The following is an 18,746-nucleotide window of genomic DNA, read 5'->3' as shown; positions in this document are numbered from 1 at the left end:
TGGATTGCAAGTTGGTTAAAAGACAGGAAACAGAGAGAAGGATAAAATGGTCAATTTTCTCAGTGGAATAGGATAAAGAGTGGAGTGCCTCAGAGGTCTGTACTTGGACCGGTGCTTTTCAATATATAAATGATCTGGAAAAAAATACGACGAGTGAGGTAATCAAAATTGCGGATGACACAAAATTATTCAGAGTAGTTAAATCTCAAGCGGATTGTGATAAATTGCAGGAGGACCTTGTGAGACTAGAAGATTGGGCTTCCAAATGGTAGATAAAATTTAACGTGGACAAATGCAAAGTGATGCATATAGGGAAAAATAACCCTTGCTGTAGTTACACAGTTAGGTTCTCTCTTAGCAGTTACCACCCAGGAAAGAGATCTAGGCATCATAATGGATAATACATTGAAATCTGCTCAGTGTGCTATAGTGATCAAAAAAGCAAACAATGTTAGGAATTATTAGGAAGGGAATGACAAATAAAACTGATGTCATAATTCCTCTTTATTGCTCCATGGTGAGACCGCATCTTGAATATTGTGTGCAGTTCTGGTCACCGCATCTCAAAAATATATAGTTGCCACTGGAGACAGTGCAGAGAAGGGCAGCCATTCCATCCCCCTTATCTATGAGAAAAGGATAAAGAAGTTGGGGCTCTTCAGTTTGGAGAAGAGAACTTAGGGGGGTATATGATAGAGGTCTACAAAATCATGAAAGAATTTGAACAAATTTATGTAAATCGGTTATTTACTCTTTCAGATAATAGGACGACTAGGGGCACTCCATGAAGTTAGCAAGTAGCTCATTTAAAACAAATTGAAGTAAATTCTTTTTCACTCAGCACTTAGTTAAGCTCTGGCATTCATTGCCAGAGAATGTGGTTACAGCAGTTAGTACAAATGGGTTTAAAAAAAAAGTTTTGGATAAGTTCCTAGAGGAAAAAGCCATAAACTGTTATTAATTAATAAGCAATAGTAGCTTGTGATTTATTTAATGTTTGGGTTCTTGCCAGGTACTTGTGACTTGGATTGGCCACTGTTTGGAAACGGGACCCTGGGCTTGATGGGCTCTTGTCTGACACAGTTTGGCATATCTTATGTTCTTAAATTGGTATCACAAAGGTTTAGCCAACCCACAAAAGATTAACCGTGACTGAGAACCTCCCCCCCCCCCCCCCCCCCAAAAAAAAAAAATCAATATAGCACTTCCAGAGTAATAAATATTGAATGAAAGGATGATCAGATTGCCAGGTGGATTAAATAAATCCCATATATAAAATAGCAAGATTGGGTGCCCATCACAAAACCCTGATCTTGTTAATAAAATTGGTCATCAAATGCAAAAAAGATTTTAGTAAGAGTCTAATCAAAGTAGTAGGGATACGATGAGATCTTGTCCGTGTATCCAAATGATAGTCAATAATCTCCAGAGCCTGAGACTGAGGGATATTGGTATACAACACCTACACATCTCGAGTTGCAAGGTAGGTGACTGATCTCAGGATTGAACCAAGACCAGAATCGTAATCTGATGCTGCAAATCTTGGATATGCAATGACAGAAGCAGAACCATAGATACAAGCAAGCTGTCCACAAATTTCGACAGCAGTTCCAACAAAATTCTTCCCTGACACGATTGGCCATCCCAGTGGCGTCTCCAAATTTTTATGTATTTTTGGTTACTGTTACCCTGCGATCAGAAGACCTTGTACTTGGATTGAGATTGGAGGTTCCTTCTTTGAATAACTTTGATTAAAGATAAATCACTGGAGGCAGGAATTTATTTTCCCGAAACAGCTGGTGGGCAGGGATTTTGGTAACATACCGTTTTTTCTATCTATGGTGTTTGTATGGGGACATTTTTTGTTTTCCCTTAAGGATGTTTGGGACCTTGATATTTTTGTAATATTAATATCAATTTAATTTTCACCTGCATCTTTAAAATTAAAAAATCTGATTGGATTATGGGTAGATAATCCGAGAAGTCCAGGTTATCTCTATTATCATAAGAAGTCTAGCACTATCCCAGCTTACTGACACCCATTCAGTATAAGATTCTTTCTGTCTATAGTAGCTCCATTTTTACATGCTTGTTGGATTGTGGTGATGTTTCAGAATCCCATAGGCTGCAAAAAATATTGCATTCCAACTTCAGTGGGCTTCCTGAGGAATGGGTGTTATGAGTTGAGGTAGGGCTATGATTGTAAATCTGGTAGCGATTTATTTCATCGCTTGTATTTCTTGAATGCTTGGAGGTCTCTAGACCCTGAAACTGTACTGAAGTAACTTTGGGTGTCTGTCATTTACTGCAGTTGGTTTCCTGCTGCTTATAACCTCCATCACTGATCCATGGAGTCTCACCTTATTTTATCCCTTCTCTTACAGACAGAAATCTCCCAGCATTATGCCCACTGTTTTAGATAAAATTGGTGATACTCCTATGATTCGAATCAATTCGATTGGAAAGATGTTTGGCCTGAAGTGTGAATTATGTGAGTACATGCATCCAATCTTCATGGTTAGATAACTGAAATTTGTATGTCCAATCTGTGTGATTGGACATGTCGTCCATAATTCATGTGACCGGTCCACATAGTCAATAGAAGGTAGAGCTTAGACTACTCCAAAATGTAGACAGACACTAAAAAGGTTAATCCATGGTTGCAACCAGTCCAGTAAATGTGGACCCCCGTAGTTAAAACCTACACAACATAACCCCCCCCCCCCAATAAAAACAGCTAACAGGTGCTCCAATATATTTTAAGCAAAAATTATGGAAAAAGTAGTTAATACTCAACTCATGGACTACCTTGACGGTAACAATATCCTCCACCCATCCCAGTTTGGCTTTCGAAAAAATCTAAACACTGAAACCCTCCTCCTTGCCCTCTCAGACACCCTCCTCTTAGGCATTGGCCAAGGACACAGCTACATTCTGGCACTCCTTGACATTTCTGCTGCATTCGACACAATCAGTCACAACCTCATGCTAACCCGCCTTGCTGAGATTGGCATCTCGGGTACAGCCCTGCTCTGGTTCGCCTCATACCTAACCAACAAAATTTTCCGTCAAAATCGGCAATGCGGAATCCCCCCACCACCCCTTTTCTCAAGGAGTCCCACAAGGTTCTTCCCTCTCATCTACACTATATTTAATATTTACCTCCTTCCCCTCTGCCACCTCCTAACCAATCTGGGGCTCAAATTTTTCATCTACGCCGATGACGTACAAAACTCCTTAACAGATACCCTCAATTTCTGGGACAAATGCCTCAACTCGATAAACAACCTTCTCTCAACCCTCCATCTAGCCCTGAATTCCTCTAAAACAGAGCTACTACTCATAACCAACTATCAAACCCTGAAGCCTGCACTCGCAAATGACCCTGCGTTCAACTCCATTGCCACTCAACTCTGCGCACCAGACCTTGGAGTCCAAATCGACCAATCCCTAAACTTTAAAAAACACATAAACAAAGTATTGAAAGAAGGATTTTTTTAAGCTAAACGTTATGAAAAAGCTTAAACCCCTTTACCACTCCCATGATCTCCGCACTGTCATTCAGTCAACCCTCATATCTAGACTCGACAACTGTAATTCCCTACACCTAGGCCTTCCCTACTCTACCATTAGACCTTTACAAATGCTGCAGAACGCTGCAGCAAGAATTATCGCCCATGCACGCAAATCAGATCACATCACCCCCATCCTTAAAGACCTACACTGGCTCCCCGTTCCCTCCCGTATCCTCCACAAAACACTGACCTTTATTTATTTATTTATTTATTTATTTAGGATTTTTATATACCGACATTCTCAATACAAATATCGAATCAGGTCAGTTTCCATAGAACAAAACTGTCGCGGTTAAGGCGTTACATTAAACAGAGTTTCTGAACATAAGAACAGAAATATTAAATATTAATTATTAAATAGACAACAATAACTCGTCAAAATAACGTGAATAAATGTAGGGAATAGCTAAAAAAGAGGGTAGGCTAAATAGGGATATACAGGTAACAGAGAACAGTGTTGATGGGCATAGATGGATTTATTCACAAATCCATCTATTCACATAACTCTAACTGGCTAGGCGAACCTTTCCTTCACGCTTAACCTAGCCACCCCACTCGAACCAACCGCATGGGTATGCTCCAAATACCCTCCCTCAAAAAAGCACACCTTTCCTCAACAAGAGAGAGAGCCATTTCTATTGCGGGCCCTACCTGTTGGAACAAATTACCTCCAAACCTCCATCTCGAACCCTGCCCCAAAAATTTCAAAAAAAAATTAAAGACCTGGCTGTTTAAACAGGCATACCCAGAATAGGACCCGTTCCAGACATGACCTCTTCCCTCCCCCCACCCAACTGTTTTGACTCGGATATGTTTACTCTGCCTTGCTTTGTCTACCTCATTGTAATGCATTTTCAGTTAATTATTTAATTCACCTTGCACTTTTTTTTTTTTACTTCATCGTTATGCATTCGCTGTTAACCTTTAACCTCTCTCTGCCTATACTCCTTCAGTTATTTCCCTCCCTGCCCCAGTTCCCTCCCACCCTGTTCGATGTATTTTCTAACTCTTGTTTGATGTAAACCGATATGATCACACAAATAACGGTTTAGAAAAGCTGTTAAATAAATAAGCAAAAACATATTACATTTGTGTTCCAATATTAGTCTTATACAAGGATCTTCACACGGAATAATGTACAGTGAAATAAGCACTCTAATCACCCAGTTGTGCTCATTACAGGCAAACCACCACAACAAAATGTGACCCCCATGGCATTGCCGTGTTATGACAGCTTATGATAAAATATGGCTTAATTCTTCATTGCTGGCATGTTTTCCCTATTGCTTCCTTTGGGACTAGGGCAAATAAGTGTTGGACAAAGTATGCAAATGAAGTGTTGTGGGGATTGAAATGTGGCCACGCATTTCTGAATTCTTGTTTGTTCACACTAATCTTGCCTTTTCCTACCCATTTCCAGATGTTACTTTATATATCAGAAAAGGGTTAATGAGGTGAACACATAGGTGAGTCTGACTTCAGTGCTGGGGAAAATCGTGGAAGCTATTATAAAAATAAAATCACAGAACATATAGACATAATTTATTGGGATATGGCCAGCTTGGCTTTACCCAAGGGAAGTTTCACTTCATAAATCTGCTACATTTTTTTGTATATGGATAAAGATGAACCAGTAGATGTAGTGTATTTGGATTTTCAGAAAGCGTTTGATAAAGTCCCTCATGAGAGGCTTCTAAGAAAACTAAAAAGTCATGGGATAGGAAGAGATATCCTTTTGTGGATTGCAAACTGGTTAAAAGACAGGAAACAGAGTAGGATCAAATAGTCCATTTTCTTTGGAAAAGGGTAAACAGTGGAGTGTCTCAGGGATCTGGATATATGATCTGGAAAGGAATGCGACGAGTGAGGTAATCAGATTTGCAGATGACAGAAAACAGATCGATTAACCAATGTAATTTTGCAAGAACTGGTGTTATATGATCAAATTTGTTACAATCAGTTAACAAACCGGCAGTAGAGTTCTGCAGCTACTGTAAATGACGCAATGATGAATCTGGGAGTCCCAATAGGAGAGAGTTACAGTAAATCAAAACATGGGAACAACAATGTTTGAAGGACAAAGTCAACTAGATAACAGCAATTTACATCCAACCCATATAAACCTCCTCTTCCAACCCCCAAATTATATATAACATAAGAATAATGGGAAAGTAGCACCCATGAACTCTTAGAATCTATGACCCAGTATCATATCAAAAGAGGTGCAGTCAGAATCCCAACAAACAATTAACTAGCAGAATTTACTTAAATTTCTGGGTAATTACTGGATTCTAACCATCGACTATATGGACCCCCAGATCTTTTGGAATCTACATAAGGATCTGTGTTTGGCCGTCAGCTTTTCCTATGAAACCGGCCCTTGATAGACATGAGGCAGGAAGCCTCTGGATCCCTCCATCTATAAGCCAGCTCCCTTTTAGCAGCCAACACTCATTACGTAAACAGTTTGTAGTCCATTGCAAGTAGGTCATGATTAGCGCAATCCAAGGAAAACTAGCTTAGGGTCTTTAGGTACCATGGTACCCGTTAGTATTGTATTCATCCAGTCTCCCCCCTAGGAGCCCACCCCCAGGCTGTGCAGTTTATATATGAGCCTCCTTTCTGGGACAGTGTCAAAAGTTTTGCTGAGATCTAAGTATACCATATCCCGAGCACACTCTTAATTTAATTTTCTAGTTCCCAATCAAAGAAATTGATCAGCTTTGTCTGACCTGATCTTCCTCTGGGGGAAATCCATGCTGCCTTGAGTCCCGCATCCTGCTGTATTCTAGATACTTCACTTTCTTTTCCTTTAGTAGGGTTTCCATTAAGTTTCCCACCGCAGAGGTAAGACTTTCAATCTTTTAATAAATTTAGCTTTTGAATCTGTTTGTCTATAGCAGAGGTTTCCAAACCTGTTCTGGGAGAGACCCCCTGCCAATCGGGTTTTCAGGATATCCACAATGAACATGCAAATTTAGCTCATGCATATTCATTGCGGATATCCTGAAAACCCAACTGGCCGGGGGGGTCCTCCAGAACAGTTTTGGGAAACACTGGTCTATAGGAAGAACTGTTATGGCAGCTGGTAACAGCACTAGCACGTGAGGGGGTGATACTGGACCTGGTGCTTACAAATGGGGAGAATATTTTTGATGTCATAGTAGGGGATCACCTCCGACCCAGGGATCACAAGATGGTGTGTTCAATATTAGAACACAGAGATGGTTCATTCAAAGTAAAATATCTTGGACTTCAGAAAAACTAAATTTTTAAGATGGGGGAGTTCCTCAAGGAGGCATTAACTAGCTGGTGTAATCTAGCGGAAGTAGAAGAGCAGTGGGCAAAATTTAAAAGCAGATATACAACCAATAAATCATTTTTGTTAAAGTAAATAAAGCCATATCCCCAGGTTTGCAAGAAGTCCTCAATAAGGGGAGGATACCAGATGCAAATATAGGAAAAGGAGGTCGAAAAAAAAGTTAGCATTTACAGACGACAAGACATTGCAAAATGAAGGAAGACAGGCAACTAAGCAGTGGCTTTCTCAAGTCTACTACATGCTGATAGTGTGTTATGGACTTTTTTCCTGGGAATCTTTGTAAACCCAGTGCTACTAAACTGCTTTCACTGCATCCTCTGGCAACAGATTCCACAGTTTAGTGAAAAATACTTTCACTGATTCGTTTTAAATGTGCTACCTGATAGCTTTATAGAAAGTGTAAATAACTGTTTCTTAGTTACCCATTCCACCCCACTCATCTCTCAGCCATCTCTTCTCCATGCTGAAGAGATAGGAAAGAGTAAACCTGTTTAGCCTTTTCTGAGAGGAGCTTGATCGTTTTGGTTGGCCGCCTTTGTATCTTTTCTAGTTTCACGATATCTTTTTTTGAGATGGGGCAAATGCACACGATAAAGGTGTGGATTGATACAGAGGCAATATGTAATCCCATTTTATTTTCCATTCCTTTACAAATATTAGCTAGCTGTTTCTGCCTGCTTCTAAAACACAGGGGGGGGGTGTAGTTAGATTTTACTTGGCTGGGGACTGCAAATAGAGGGAGGGTTGTAGAGTAGGGACCTGACAATATCTATTGCCGCCTCCTGTTCACCATGGCACTTTCAAAGCTTCCCACTCCAAATGCCTAATCCCGCAGATAAACCTAAAATATTCTGATTTAGAAGAGAGAGAAAACCAAATGTAATAAACCACAGCTTGGTGGTCACTTACAAGATTGACTACTTTGTCAGAAGAACACTTTTCCAGGGATTTAAAACAATAACAAATGCACAACAAAGCGCCATTTTGCCTTTCCCATCTTCAAATAAATGCTTCTAATGTAGCCTTTTCTCCGTTTCACCCTAGGACTCACTAACTGGTGACAGTCTGACTTGCTTCATCTTAAGTTTCTGCCAGCCACAAACGCATTCTTATGAAAGGTTTCTGGCTTAACTTCCAGGGCTTAATGCCTCCCCGTTTTAACTGCCCCCGGACACCTACAGTTTACTGCAGTTCAAATAAGTGCACATACCTGAAGCTTTTAGTAGTGCAAGTACTGGTGAGGCTTAGGCTGTCTTCACCACTTTAATTAGAGAGAGAACTTTCACCAGCTGCTTTAAAATTTACCAGGAATTACATTTCTGCAGCCAAACGATTCAGGCAGTTTCCCAGTACAGCTTCTAAACGAGGAATCATCTTTCCGGAGCTTAAGGTTTGCAGGGACTCAATTATTGCAGCCAAACATCCGAGCAGGGGCAGGGTTTAGCCCTCAGCATTCAATAGTGAACTTAGTAACCTTACAGGAACTCTTAGTAACTTCAAGGCCAAGCTCTTTCACAGATCAGTGTAGCTTTTAACATTCCCAGGTCCAACATATGTAACCTAGCGAAGCATTAAATTCCCCCTCCCCACCTAGGTTTTCTTCCCTTTTTACTAAAAGATATGCTAGAGAGAGGGAGCAGCAGCGAGCTCTGACGTAACTCTGTGCGAGGGTCTTGTCTGCAGATAACTCCCCATCTGGTTCGGGCTCTCCTTCCATGTTGTTACTACAGCGGAACTCCCTCATTTATAGCCCCTGACCACCAACAGGGCCAGTGCTAGGTTTTTTGCTTCCCTGTGCGAAAAATTACTGTGCTGTCTTCCCCCACCCCGATTCATTCGGCAACTATCCCGGACCTATCAAATAAAGCCAAGCCCCCCCCCCCCCCACCCAGAATCCATGGATAAGGAAGTGTATTAGGTACCCTAGGCAAACCTTACAGCCTTACACACCCCCACACACACACACACTTCCACACCCTTTACAGACACACGCAAATTATGCATTTATAACACATTTTACATTTTTTAAAAAAGTACATTCAAGAGTACAGTCTTATGAGGCAAAAAAATCACAACATGCACATTAGGCCAAATTTTCAAAGGCCTGCGCGCAGCGTGCATTTTATAACGGGCCCAGCCACGCGCGTAAACCCAGGTATGTGCACAAGTGCTGGGCCCTGAAAAAGGGGCGGGGCAGGGGCGAGGCCTGGGTGGGGGCGGGACAGGTCGGCGGGGACAACGGCCGTTAGCCGCTGTTCCAGAGAAGCGCATGCTGGCAGCCAGCCAGCGTGCATGACTTCCTTCTGCTTCGGAGGAGTAATAAAATAAAAGATTTAGGGAAAGGTAGGTTAGGTTTAGGGGGTGCAGAGGAGAGGGGAAGAAGGAGGAAGTGTAGATGGGGGGGGGGGGGGAAGGAATTTCCCTCCCTATCCGCTCTTTAATTGGAGCAGACTGGGAGGGAACCGGGGAAGGCCTGATTGTGTCACCGTGCATATTTTGCGAAAATTTGCCCCCGCACATGCGCGCACAGCCATCCGATTTTATAACATGTGTATGCTGCTTTGAAAATCTACCCCATAATATATACATTCATTCCTGTGGTGCCAACCAGAAAACTCTGCAAAAAAAAAAAACAAACAACAAAACTCTTGGAGCTTTATGGAAATAGACATTTTGTAATGCATTTTGGGTGTGAGCTTGACTTTCAGAAAGCCATGAACAAACAGAATTATCATTACAATATAGTAAACCTCCCATACCAAACCAACCCTAACAGGCAATACTGCACAAATTACACCAGGCCCTAGAACACCAATGAAAGCTCTTATTAGGAAACCGGCTGCTATAAATCCCTATACAGAAATTACATGCCAGCAAAATACCTCACTTCGGTCACACAATAAGAACACAGAGAGACCCTGACCAAATACAGAATAAAGAGATCAGAAAGTATCAACAGAAATGTGCTGAGAAGAACTGAACTGGGACCTACAACAAGCCAGCCTCTGTATGCAGAGCAACAAAGGAAAAACAGAAACATTACCTTTCTTCATAAATCAAGAAATATAAAACATTAATCATAATATTAAAATCAGTCATAAAAAGGATATTTCAAACTAGTTAATGAATAGAATATTGAAAATTTCCCAAACCAAAAAAAATTAAAAAATCTGATGAATAAAAAATCCACTTAAAAATTATCTATTCCCCCCCAACAAAACCAAAATATTTCAAAAGAGTAGAATCATCAAATTACACCCAATAATTAATACACACACACACACACTGTATGTGTGTGCATACCTGTGAGAGCCTGTATGTGACACACAGGCTCTCACAGGTACAAAACATACCAAACACGTTCTCTCACAGACACATTCGCAGGCACATAGGATCTCTCTCACACACACACACACACACTGTATCGGTGAGGGAGATGCAACCTGTCTATGTTCGAGAATGAATGTGTTATTGTGCACTCATTCACACACACGGTCTCCTGTTATCGGGCTATGGCGGAATGAGCTCTACCATGGTCACACGAGTCTCCAGTCCTGTTGTCTTTGGGCCCTGGTGGGATAAGCTCCATAAGTCCCACTGATCTTCCTGCTGAGGGGAGGAAAGAGCAGAATCTGTGTGCCGGCATGCGAGCATGCATGCTCATACCCAGAAGAGGGGCCTCTCCTTCCATCACCGGCACTCTCCCCTCCTTTGGCCACTGACTGCTTAGGCTCTGCTGGTGGCCCGCAGCATCTCCTGCTGCCACCTGCCTCCCCGTGTGTGCCGCCCTGTGCAAATGCCCGGTATGCACACCCGGTCACGCTGGGCCTGGCCACCAATTATGGAAAACCTGCTGAGCCACACTGGCCCATCCTACCTTGGTTCATGCTTTCTGAGGTACTGGTGACCAGTAATTTTGGGACTTGGAGTCCCCTTTAGCACTACTTTACTTTGACAAGTAGTTAGATCTTGCCTACCAGTGCATTATTTGCTCAGGGATTAGCATGAATACTACTAATCCATCACACAGGCCTAAATTTAGGTTCATAACTTTTAGGTTTCTAAATTTATGTCAACTTTCAGCTGAAAACTTAGGGTCCTACATTTAGCTGAAAATAGATGCCTAGCTTAGGGAGCCTGAATTTAGGGGCTTAGCTTTTTTTTTTTTCTTTCTTTCTTTTTTTAATATATCGGCCCATTAGTTTCAAGGGAGCAAATTTAACGACCAAAGTCATTTCTTAAATCCCTAAAACAGCACCTAGTAAAAATGCCAAAAACATGGCAAATTTCTTATTCTGGAAAGACAGAGTAGAAAAATTAAAACAGATCCAGCAGGCAAAATCAACAGTAAAAAGCTAACCAACAGCTATTTAAAGTCAAAAACAGGACAAATTTCATATTTAAAAGGTAAAGCAAAAAAATTTAAATTAAACAAATGAAATCAGCAAGAAAACTTTTGACCTGTGTAGCTATTTACCTTAGCCTCCATTCTGATGCTAAAATGGGTGATTCGAGCACATGGTGTCTGCTTGTTTCACTATACATTAACCCTGAAGAAAGTTCTTAAATGGGACTAAAACATCATCATTACGTCCACTTCAAATTATACAGAATTCTGCTGCATGATTAATTACTGTAATGTACATTTATGATCAGATAACACCAGACTTTAAATCATTGCATTGGCTTCTCGTTCATTATCAAATTCAATACAAAATTGCTCTAATCATTCACAATCTTCTCCATAAGTTTTTCTCACCCTGGAAACAGTCTACATTAAGAATTCATACTCCAATTCGTGCCTTGCGTTCTGCTGATCAATTTCTCCTAGATATTCCTTCTCCCAAAGTTGCTCGACTTATGGTGACAAGGAAGCGGTCATTTTCAATTTATGGTCCTGCATTATGGAATTCCCTGCCGAATAAGATATGATTAACTATTTTATTTATTTGACATGTTTTGTATACCGTCATTCGGTTTCGCCATCAGAAAGGTTTACAGTGCTCGTGAAATAAACATTAATACAAATATCAAAGCAGCATAAGGTCATCAGGAAAGGGATGTTTGAGTTTTGAAAGGTAGTTAAGGAACATAAGAACATGCCATATTGGGTCAGACCAAGGGTCCATCAAGCCCAGCATCCTGTTTCCAACAGTGGCCAATCCAGGCCAATCCTGGCAAGTACCCAAAACTAAGTCTATTCCATGTTACCATTGCTAGTAATAGCAGTGGTTATTATCTAAGTCAACTTAATTAATAGCAGGTAATGGACTTCTCCTCCAAGAACTTATCCAATCCTTTTTTAAACACAGCTATACTAACTGCACTAACCGCATCTTCTGGCAACAAATTCCAGAGTCTAATTGTGCGTTGAGTGAAAAAGAACTTTCTCCGATTAGTTTTAAATGTGCCCCATGCTAACTTCATGGAGTGCCCCCTAGTCTTTCTATTATCCGAAAGAGTAAATAACCTATTCACATCTACCCATTCTAGACCTCCCATGATTTTAAACACCTCTATCATATCCCCCCTCATGTTAGTAGTCTACTATCATAGCAATATTCATACAAATGGTAGTATTGACTTATAAGAGAAAATGTTGTTGTTAGCTATATGCTGGGGGTAGTAATTGTGGTCAGTTGTCTTTAAAACAACTTTTAAAGACATATTTGTTCCAACTGGCTTTTCTTAATTACTCTGATACACACCTACTGTGTAGCATACTATTATAATATTATCTGCCTAGCAGCTACATTTTGTAGTTGTCATTTTGATATAGGTAGCATTGTTTTATTGTCCATATTTGTTTTTAACTTTTTTGTTTTTGTCTTTTTGTACCTTGCTTCAAAATGTTAGGAGGGGCAGGCAATAAATACTTTAACATAAAATTGGATTGTGAATACCCTATGCTTTTGCATAAAGTAAGCAGGAGCACCTGGCAGGTTTTCGTTCAAGTGGTCAACCTTGACTGTGATTCATGCATCTAGTCTAGGTGCATGGCCACGGCTGCAATTCAGTGATACTTTTGATGATCTGAATATCGACTAGAACAGGGTGACTTTGCTGCCGCCACTGACCTATGAGGGAAGAGTAATAGCTGTCTGGGTTTCTCAAAATATTAGCTTACCAGTTTCTTGCTTCTGTTCCAAATAAAAAACAAAACAAAAAAAAAGGCATTTGCGGCAGAGGAAACTTGGACTTTTTTTGTTTGGTTGGATAACATTAGGACTGGCTCAGAATCGGCCTCTTCAGCTGCATGTAGCTGGATAGCAGCCTATATTCAAATGAACATAGCCGGTTCAGTGGCTGAACCCTCCACCTCTGTTTAATCCCTTCCAACTCTCAGGATACAGTCTTGGATAACCCCTCCACATTTTCCATGTTGGTGCAAATTTCATTTCAAAGCCCCTTCCTCTCCCCCTCCACACCACAATTCCAACCCTTTCCTGCGGCTGGGATTGCAGTGCACTAAGACCGACCGCTCCTGGTGGCATTCAGCATTGCTCTGTCAGAATAACAGCAATGCTGGTAGCTTATGCTTCCAGCACTGCCGACTGAGCAATACTGGATGCTGTTAGAAGTGGTTTCTACAAGTAGTGGGTGGGGGGAGGGTTAAGACTGGGATGAGGGATGGAGGGGGAGAGGAAAAGGCCTTGAAATGTCATTTTTGCTAACCAGGAAGGGGTGGGGTGTGAAGCTAAAACCGGACCCCGAGATTTGAAGTTGTTTTCAAGTTTATTAAAAGGGGATTGAGTGGGGGTGGAGGGCTAGCTCTAACAGAGCCCTTTTCTCATATACCAGCTGGGTTTCTGGGAATTAGGCTGTCAGGTCCATGTTGCACTCTTTGCAAATGTTTTATTTTCTTGCAAATGTTTTATTCCATACCCAGATAACTTTAAACCTAATCTGCCAGATAATTTTAGGGATATTCAGCAGGATAATATCTGGGATAACTTGTCCAGTTAAGTTTAGCTGGAAAAGTTAGCTGTTTTAGGGTTTTTTGAATGTTATTTTCCTTGATCTAATATTTATAATACAAGTTATTCTGCTTCGAGCTCTGGCCTTTTAAGTCCTCCTCCTCTGAGAGTGCTGTTCAGCTGTTTGTTTAAGCTTTTGGAGTAATTTTGTTTCAGCCCACATAAGAAAGTTGGCAAAAACATGGATAAGTTACAACAGTTTTTGAAACAAACTTACCCGTATTTATTCACTTTGAAAATTACCCCACCAAAACACCCTGAACACAATTACGCCTAATGTATGCAGAAATTCTGGGAGGAAATTTAGACGCATACTTTTGAAAATGCAAAAAGCATATGCATAAATGCAGAGTCCTCCCCAGCTCCACCCCAGGAATTCCTTTGCTCAGCCTGGGTCAACTTGGACTTATACAGGACATTCACAAGTAAGTTTTCCTGCATATCGAGCAGACAACTTTATATTGAGCCATTTCCACAGGAAAATGCCTTTGAAAATTGCCCTCCTTTTTTATTTTACATTTATCTGACAACTGCTTGGCCTGCGCTAACCATCAGTACCACAAGTTTGAATTCCTCTCCTCTCAACCAGGGAAATGGTTAACTTGAAGTTTTAGGAAACCATACATTTCCTTTCTTTAATTTTTGAAGAGAAATAATATCCAAAAAGGGGGGGACTCTTTAATAAAGTTGAGAACACCTTGCCTTGATTTGCCCCAACTGGTTGCTGGCCCTGCCCTACCCCAAGACTTAGCACCGTTCCCCAGGACCTGACAGGATCTTTTCTCTTTCCAGTGGCGAAATGTGAGTTCTTCAATGCGGGTGGGAGTGTGAAAGACAGAATAAGCGTGAGGATGGTGGCAGATGCTGAAAGAGCAGGGATCTTAAAACCTGGACATACCATCATTGAGCCAACATCTGGAAACACAGGTGAGCAATCAGCCTGTCCTAATGCAGGGTTTACAAGATGGGAAAATGAATGCCCCGTTGGGCCTCTGGCAAATATAGTGCAGTGAAAGCTTACCATGTCTCTTTGGTCTAAGGCCCGTGCAGTGAGGAGAGATGCTGCATATCTCCCATAGGGCTTGGGTCAGTACAGTATAGCTAGAAGCTGCTTCACCCCTGTGGGGCTGGGAGAGGAGAGGTTGCCTTACCTCTGTGATGCTGGACTCAGTATAGCAAGGAGAGAAGCTGACTTGCTTCAGGGGTTGAAATTGTTAATATGAGGTGAGTAACTGGCTCTTGTCAGGTATAGAGAGGTATGAAACTACCTCCCTTTTTGAAGGCTGAAGTTGCTAGGGCAGTTGATTAAAATATTTAAGAATTTCCAGTGCTAGTGCTTGCAGAGATTTATTTGAATCTTTATATTAAGGGGATCAAAACCTGTACCAGTAAAATAATAGATAGCAGGTCAAACTAGAATATTGGGCTAAAGAGTTTATATTCATATATTACTATGGAAGGTATGGTGGTTTCCTTTTATACACAGAGAAATGAGAATTCCTATTTCTTATACACAGATGTGGGGGTCTTTGGGAGATAGTGTTCCTCATGTCTCTGGGAGACATGGTGGTCCCCTTTTAACACTATTGCTCTTGTCTTTGGGAGATATGGTTTGCTCATTTATACACTATTTTGTCTTTGGGCGATATGGTGATCTGCTTTATATATGTTACTCGAGAGCCTACCATATCTTCTTTATATATTGTTATTTAGTAGACCACCACATTTGCCAGAGACCAATTTCTTACAATAGTCCCTTATTGACTATATCGAAGATTATATGGACAGTCACTACAGTTCATTATTGAAGTAAAAACCTCATAATTCAGTTTCCCATAGACAGTGACCGATTTTAGGTTTTTGCCACCTCTGTTGGTCCCAGATCTTAACCCAACACTAGAATGACCAATTCACCTCTGTGATCAATACCCTAGCTCTGCTTAAACCCAACCCCATGAGATATCCAAGAAATTTTTCATCCTCCTTACGCATAAATTGTGGAAACATAAAACAGACTCTAAACTTCATAACTGCAAAGAACATGTGAAAAAACATAGAACAACCATTTGACAGGCCAAAATGAACTACATCTCCACAACTTGAACTCTGTATGAATCACCCATGCAAACTGTTTGAACTAGTACAAAAGCTCTCTAAACCCATATCACACACTACTTCCATTCCCTCTGGGGACCATTTGCAGAAGACTTTTCTAAATTCTTTCACTGAAAAAAATCCTAGCCATCTACTCTACCTTCAATACTTCTCTTTCCTCTTCACCTTATTTAAGGACCTCATCCTCCACACCAACTGGCACATCACAGCTTTCTAAAGAAAGCACCACACTGGATGACTTCAGAGCAGGATGAAGAACCAGAGGGGGTCTGGATGACTGCGAGATTGACTGACTGGGCAAACTGGTGGACTAATTGCAAAAACTGGGAATGTCCCTCTAGCAAACACGTTTTAAAATCCACTTACTCGGGCATTAAAGCCGGCAAAGTAGATTTGCTTGAGTAACCTCTTAAAATTAGGTGCATGGTAGATGTGCATACTCATGCAATTGCGCACATGATTTAAAATTCAAGCAGATCTCTGCTCGCATTCATTTTTAAACTACCGTCAGAATGGATTTTCTAAAACCAGTCGTTTGTCATGTAAAACCACATCAAAGTATGCAAAGTATAAGCCAATTAAACAGAACATGTTTGTTCTTAACCAAGGTGTACTGTGTTTTCTATAGAAAGCAATTAGCTTTCAATTTCATTTCCTGTAAAACCAAATCCTGATTTTATATCAGTTCAGTGAATTTATAAATACTGATGAATGATAATATCCTAACTTTATTTATATGACTAAATTATACATTGTATGCTGTTAAATTCATATGAAGCATAGGTAAAAGCATTTCACTTCTGATGTGGACTCTTGTCCTTGAAAGCTTAAGTCTCAATAAATTGGCTAGGCTATAAGGTGCCATCAGACACTTTGTCATTTTTTTTGTGTTATTTGTTACATAATAATCACTTCATTAAAGGGTGTTAACAATTAGGAATAGCATGACTTTAATAATATAATCTGATGTATTTTTTGTGTGTAAGGCAAACTTTGATGCAGTCATACTGAGGAAAATGGAAGCATTTCTCTTGCAGCTATGGCTTTACTGTTGCTGCATAATTTTTATTTTTTATTTATAAACATTTGATTTTCTGCCTTTTCCCAAATCTGGTCCCAAAGTGGGTTACAATCAAATTTAATTGCTGTTAAAATTGCATCATAAATTGCACATTAGAATCATCACAGGGTACTGATTGCAAAGGGGGACTTAACCAGAGGGTCGATATATTAAGGAGTAGGGTACATATGACTAAGCACAAGGCAAGAACCAAGAGCAGAGGAGTAAAGTTGTTAAACAAGTTTTGGGGGTTGATGAGATGGCCATTCTAGAGGACATCTCTGCCATATATTCTGTGAAAAAGCATGGTGCCTTGACTTGCTTCCTGAAAGCTAGAGAGCTTCTTTTGAGGTGAAGGGGTAGCAGTGGCTTGTTGCATAGTTATGGGACATAGCTGACTGCACGAAGTCTCGTATCAGTTAATTTGGCAGATGCTAAAGGGAGGGAGGATTGGAGGTCTCTTGTGGGAGGGTAGGGGAGTAGAAGCTTGGGGACTAGTTGATTTTCATATTTGAAAAACTAGACAGAGAATCCTGAATTGTATCCTGTACTCAATTGGGAGCCAGTGCGGTTGGCTTAGGATTGGCCTTATATGGTCTGTGGCTTTTGGTCCTGTCAGTTGTGCTCTGGAGAAGTTGGAGGCGCTTGAGATTGTAGCGTGAGATACCAGTAAATAGAGTTGCAGTAGGCAGTGTGGTTGGTAATTAATGGATGAATAGCATTGGCAAAGTTGTGTTTCCTGAAGTAACTGGTGAATCTGGTTCAGATGCATGAAGGATGTCCTTGCCACTTCTGAGAAATTTATAGAGTTTTTCCACAGATACGATGTATACATTAGGGATGTGAATCGTTTTTCAACGATTAAAATTATCGTCCGATAATGTTTATATCGTCTTAAATCGTTATAGAACACGATACAATAGAAATTCTAACGATTTATCGTTAAAAATCGTTAAATCGTGTTAGTGCGCACTAACTCCCCGTTAGTGCGCACTAACTCGATTTAGTGCGCACTAACTGAAAATGATACAAATAAACACTTTCCAGGTCACTGAAGGTCAGTTAGGAATGAATATGTGTTCCTATTGGCTGGCTGCCCTCTTATCTATTGATATTACCAAGGTTACCACTGAGGTGATGGTTGGGGGGATGGGAAATGGAACTGGAAACTAACGAACACCAACAGAAAATGAAACAAAGTGTTCACACTTCCCAGGTCAGTAAAGGTCACTTAGGAATGAATATGTATGTATGTATTCCTATTGGCTGGCTGTGCTCTTATCTATTGATGTTACCAATATGGTTGGGGGGATGTGAAATGGAAACAGTTGGAAGCTTGACAAAAAAAGTAATGTAATGATCAGCACTCACGTGACTAGAACTTGTTTGTTTATTATTTTTGTTAGCAGGCACCTGAAATGCTAGTGCATGTTGAATTTGCCAATCACTGTGCATTTTAGAAAGGTGGTCCTGGCTGGAACTGTACACAGTTCAAATATATGTAATTGATTGTTGGTAAGTGTATTTTTTAAGTAGACACACTGGCACCAGTATGTTTACTTTTCCTCCTACTTAACTCACTAGCTCAGCTTTGTAAGAAGGGCTTCTCTGCTTGTGTGTTGTTTTTGTTTGGTGTGAGGAGAGCAGAAACAATCAGATCTTTATTCAATCTACTACAGTCATCTCTTACAGTGCCC

At 40.6% G+C, this 18,746-nt stretch overlaps 1 protein-coding gene across 5 annotated transcripts in view; it reads left to right on the top strand.

Annotated features, from left to right (window-relative positions):
- Positions 1–18,746, top strand: part of CBS (cystathionine-beta-synthase) — a 215,849-nt gene that overhangs the window by 35,476 nt on the left and 161,627 nt on the right. For all 5 annotated transcript variants that reach the window (XR_003852749.1, XM_029577798.1, XM_029577799.1 and 2 more), the window contains exons 3-4: positions 2,385–2,491; positions 14,667–14,801. Coding sequence is in view for 4 of the 5 variants with exons in the window: in XM_029577798.1 (XP_029433658.1) it covers positions 2,385–2,491; positions 14,667–14,801 (242 nt within the window). In the remaining variant the exon portion in view is untranslated. The remainder of the gene's footprint in view (positions 1–2,384; positions 2,492–14,666; positions 14,802–18,746) is intronic.

This window comes from Rhinatrema bivittatum, chromosome 15 (assembly GCF_901001135.1).
Source record: "Rhinatrema bivittatum chromosome 15, aRhiBiv1.1, whole genome shotgun sequence".
Classification (NCBI taxonomy): domain Eukaryota; kingdom Metazoa; phylum Chordata; class Amphibia; order Gymnophiona; family Rhinatrematidae; genus Rhinatrema; species Rhinatrema bivittatum.
Note: the sequence above shows the minus strand (reverse complement) of the source record. Positions and strands in the feature narration are given on the sequence as shown.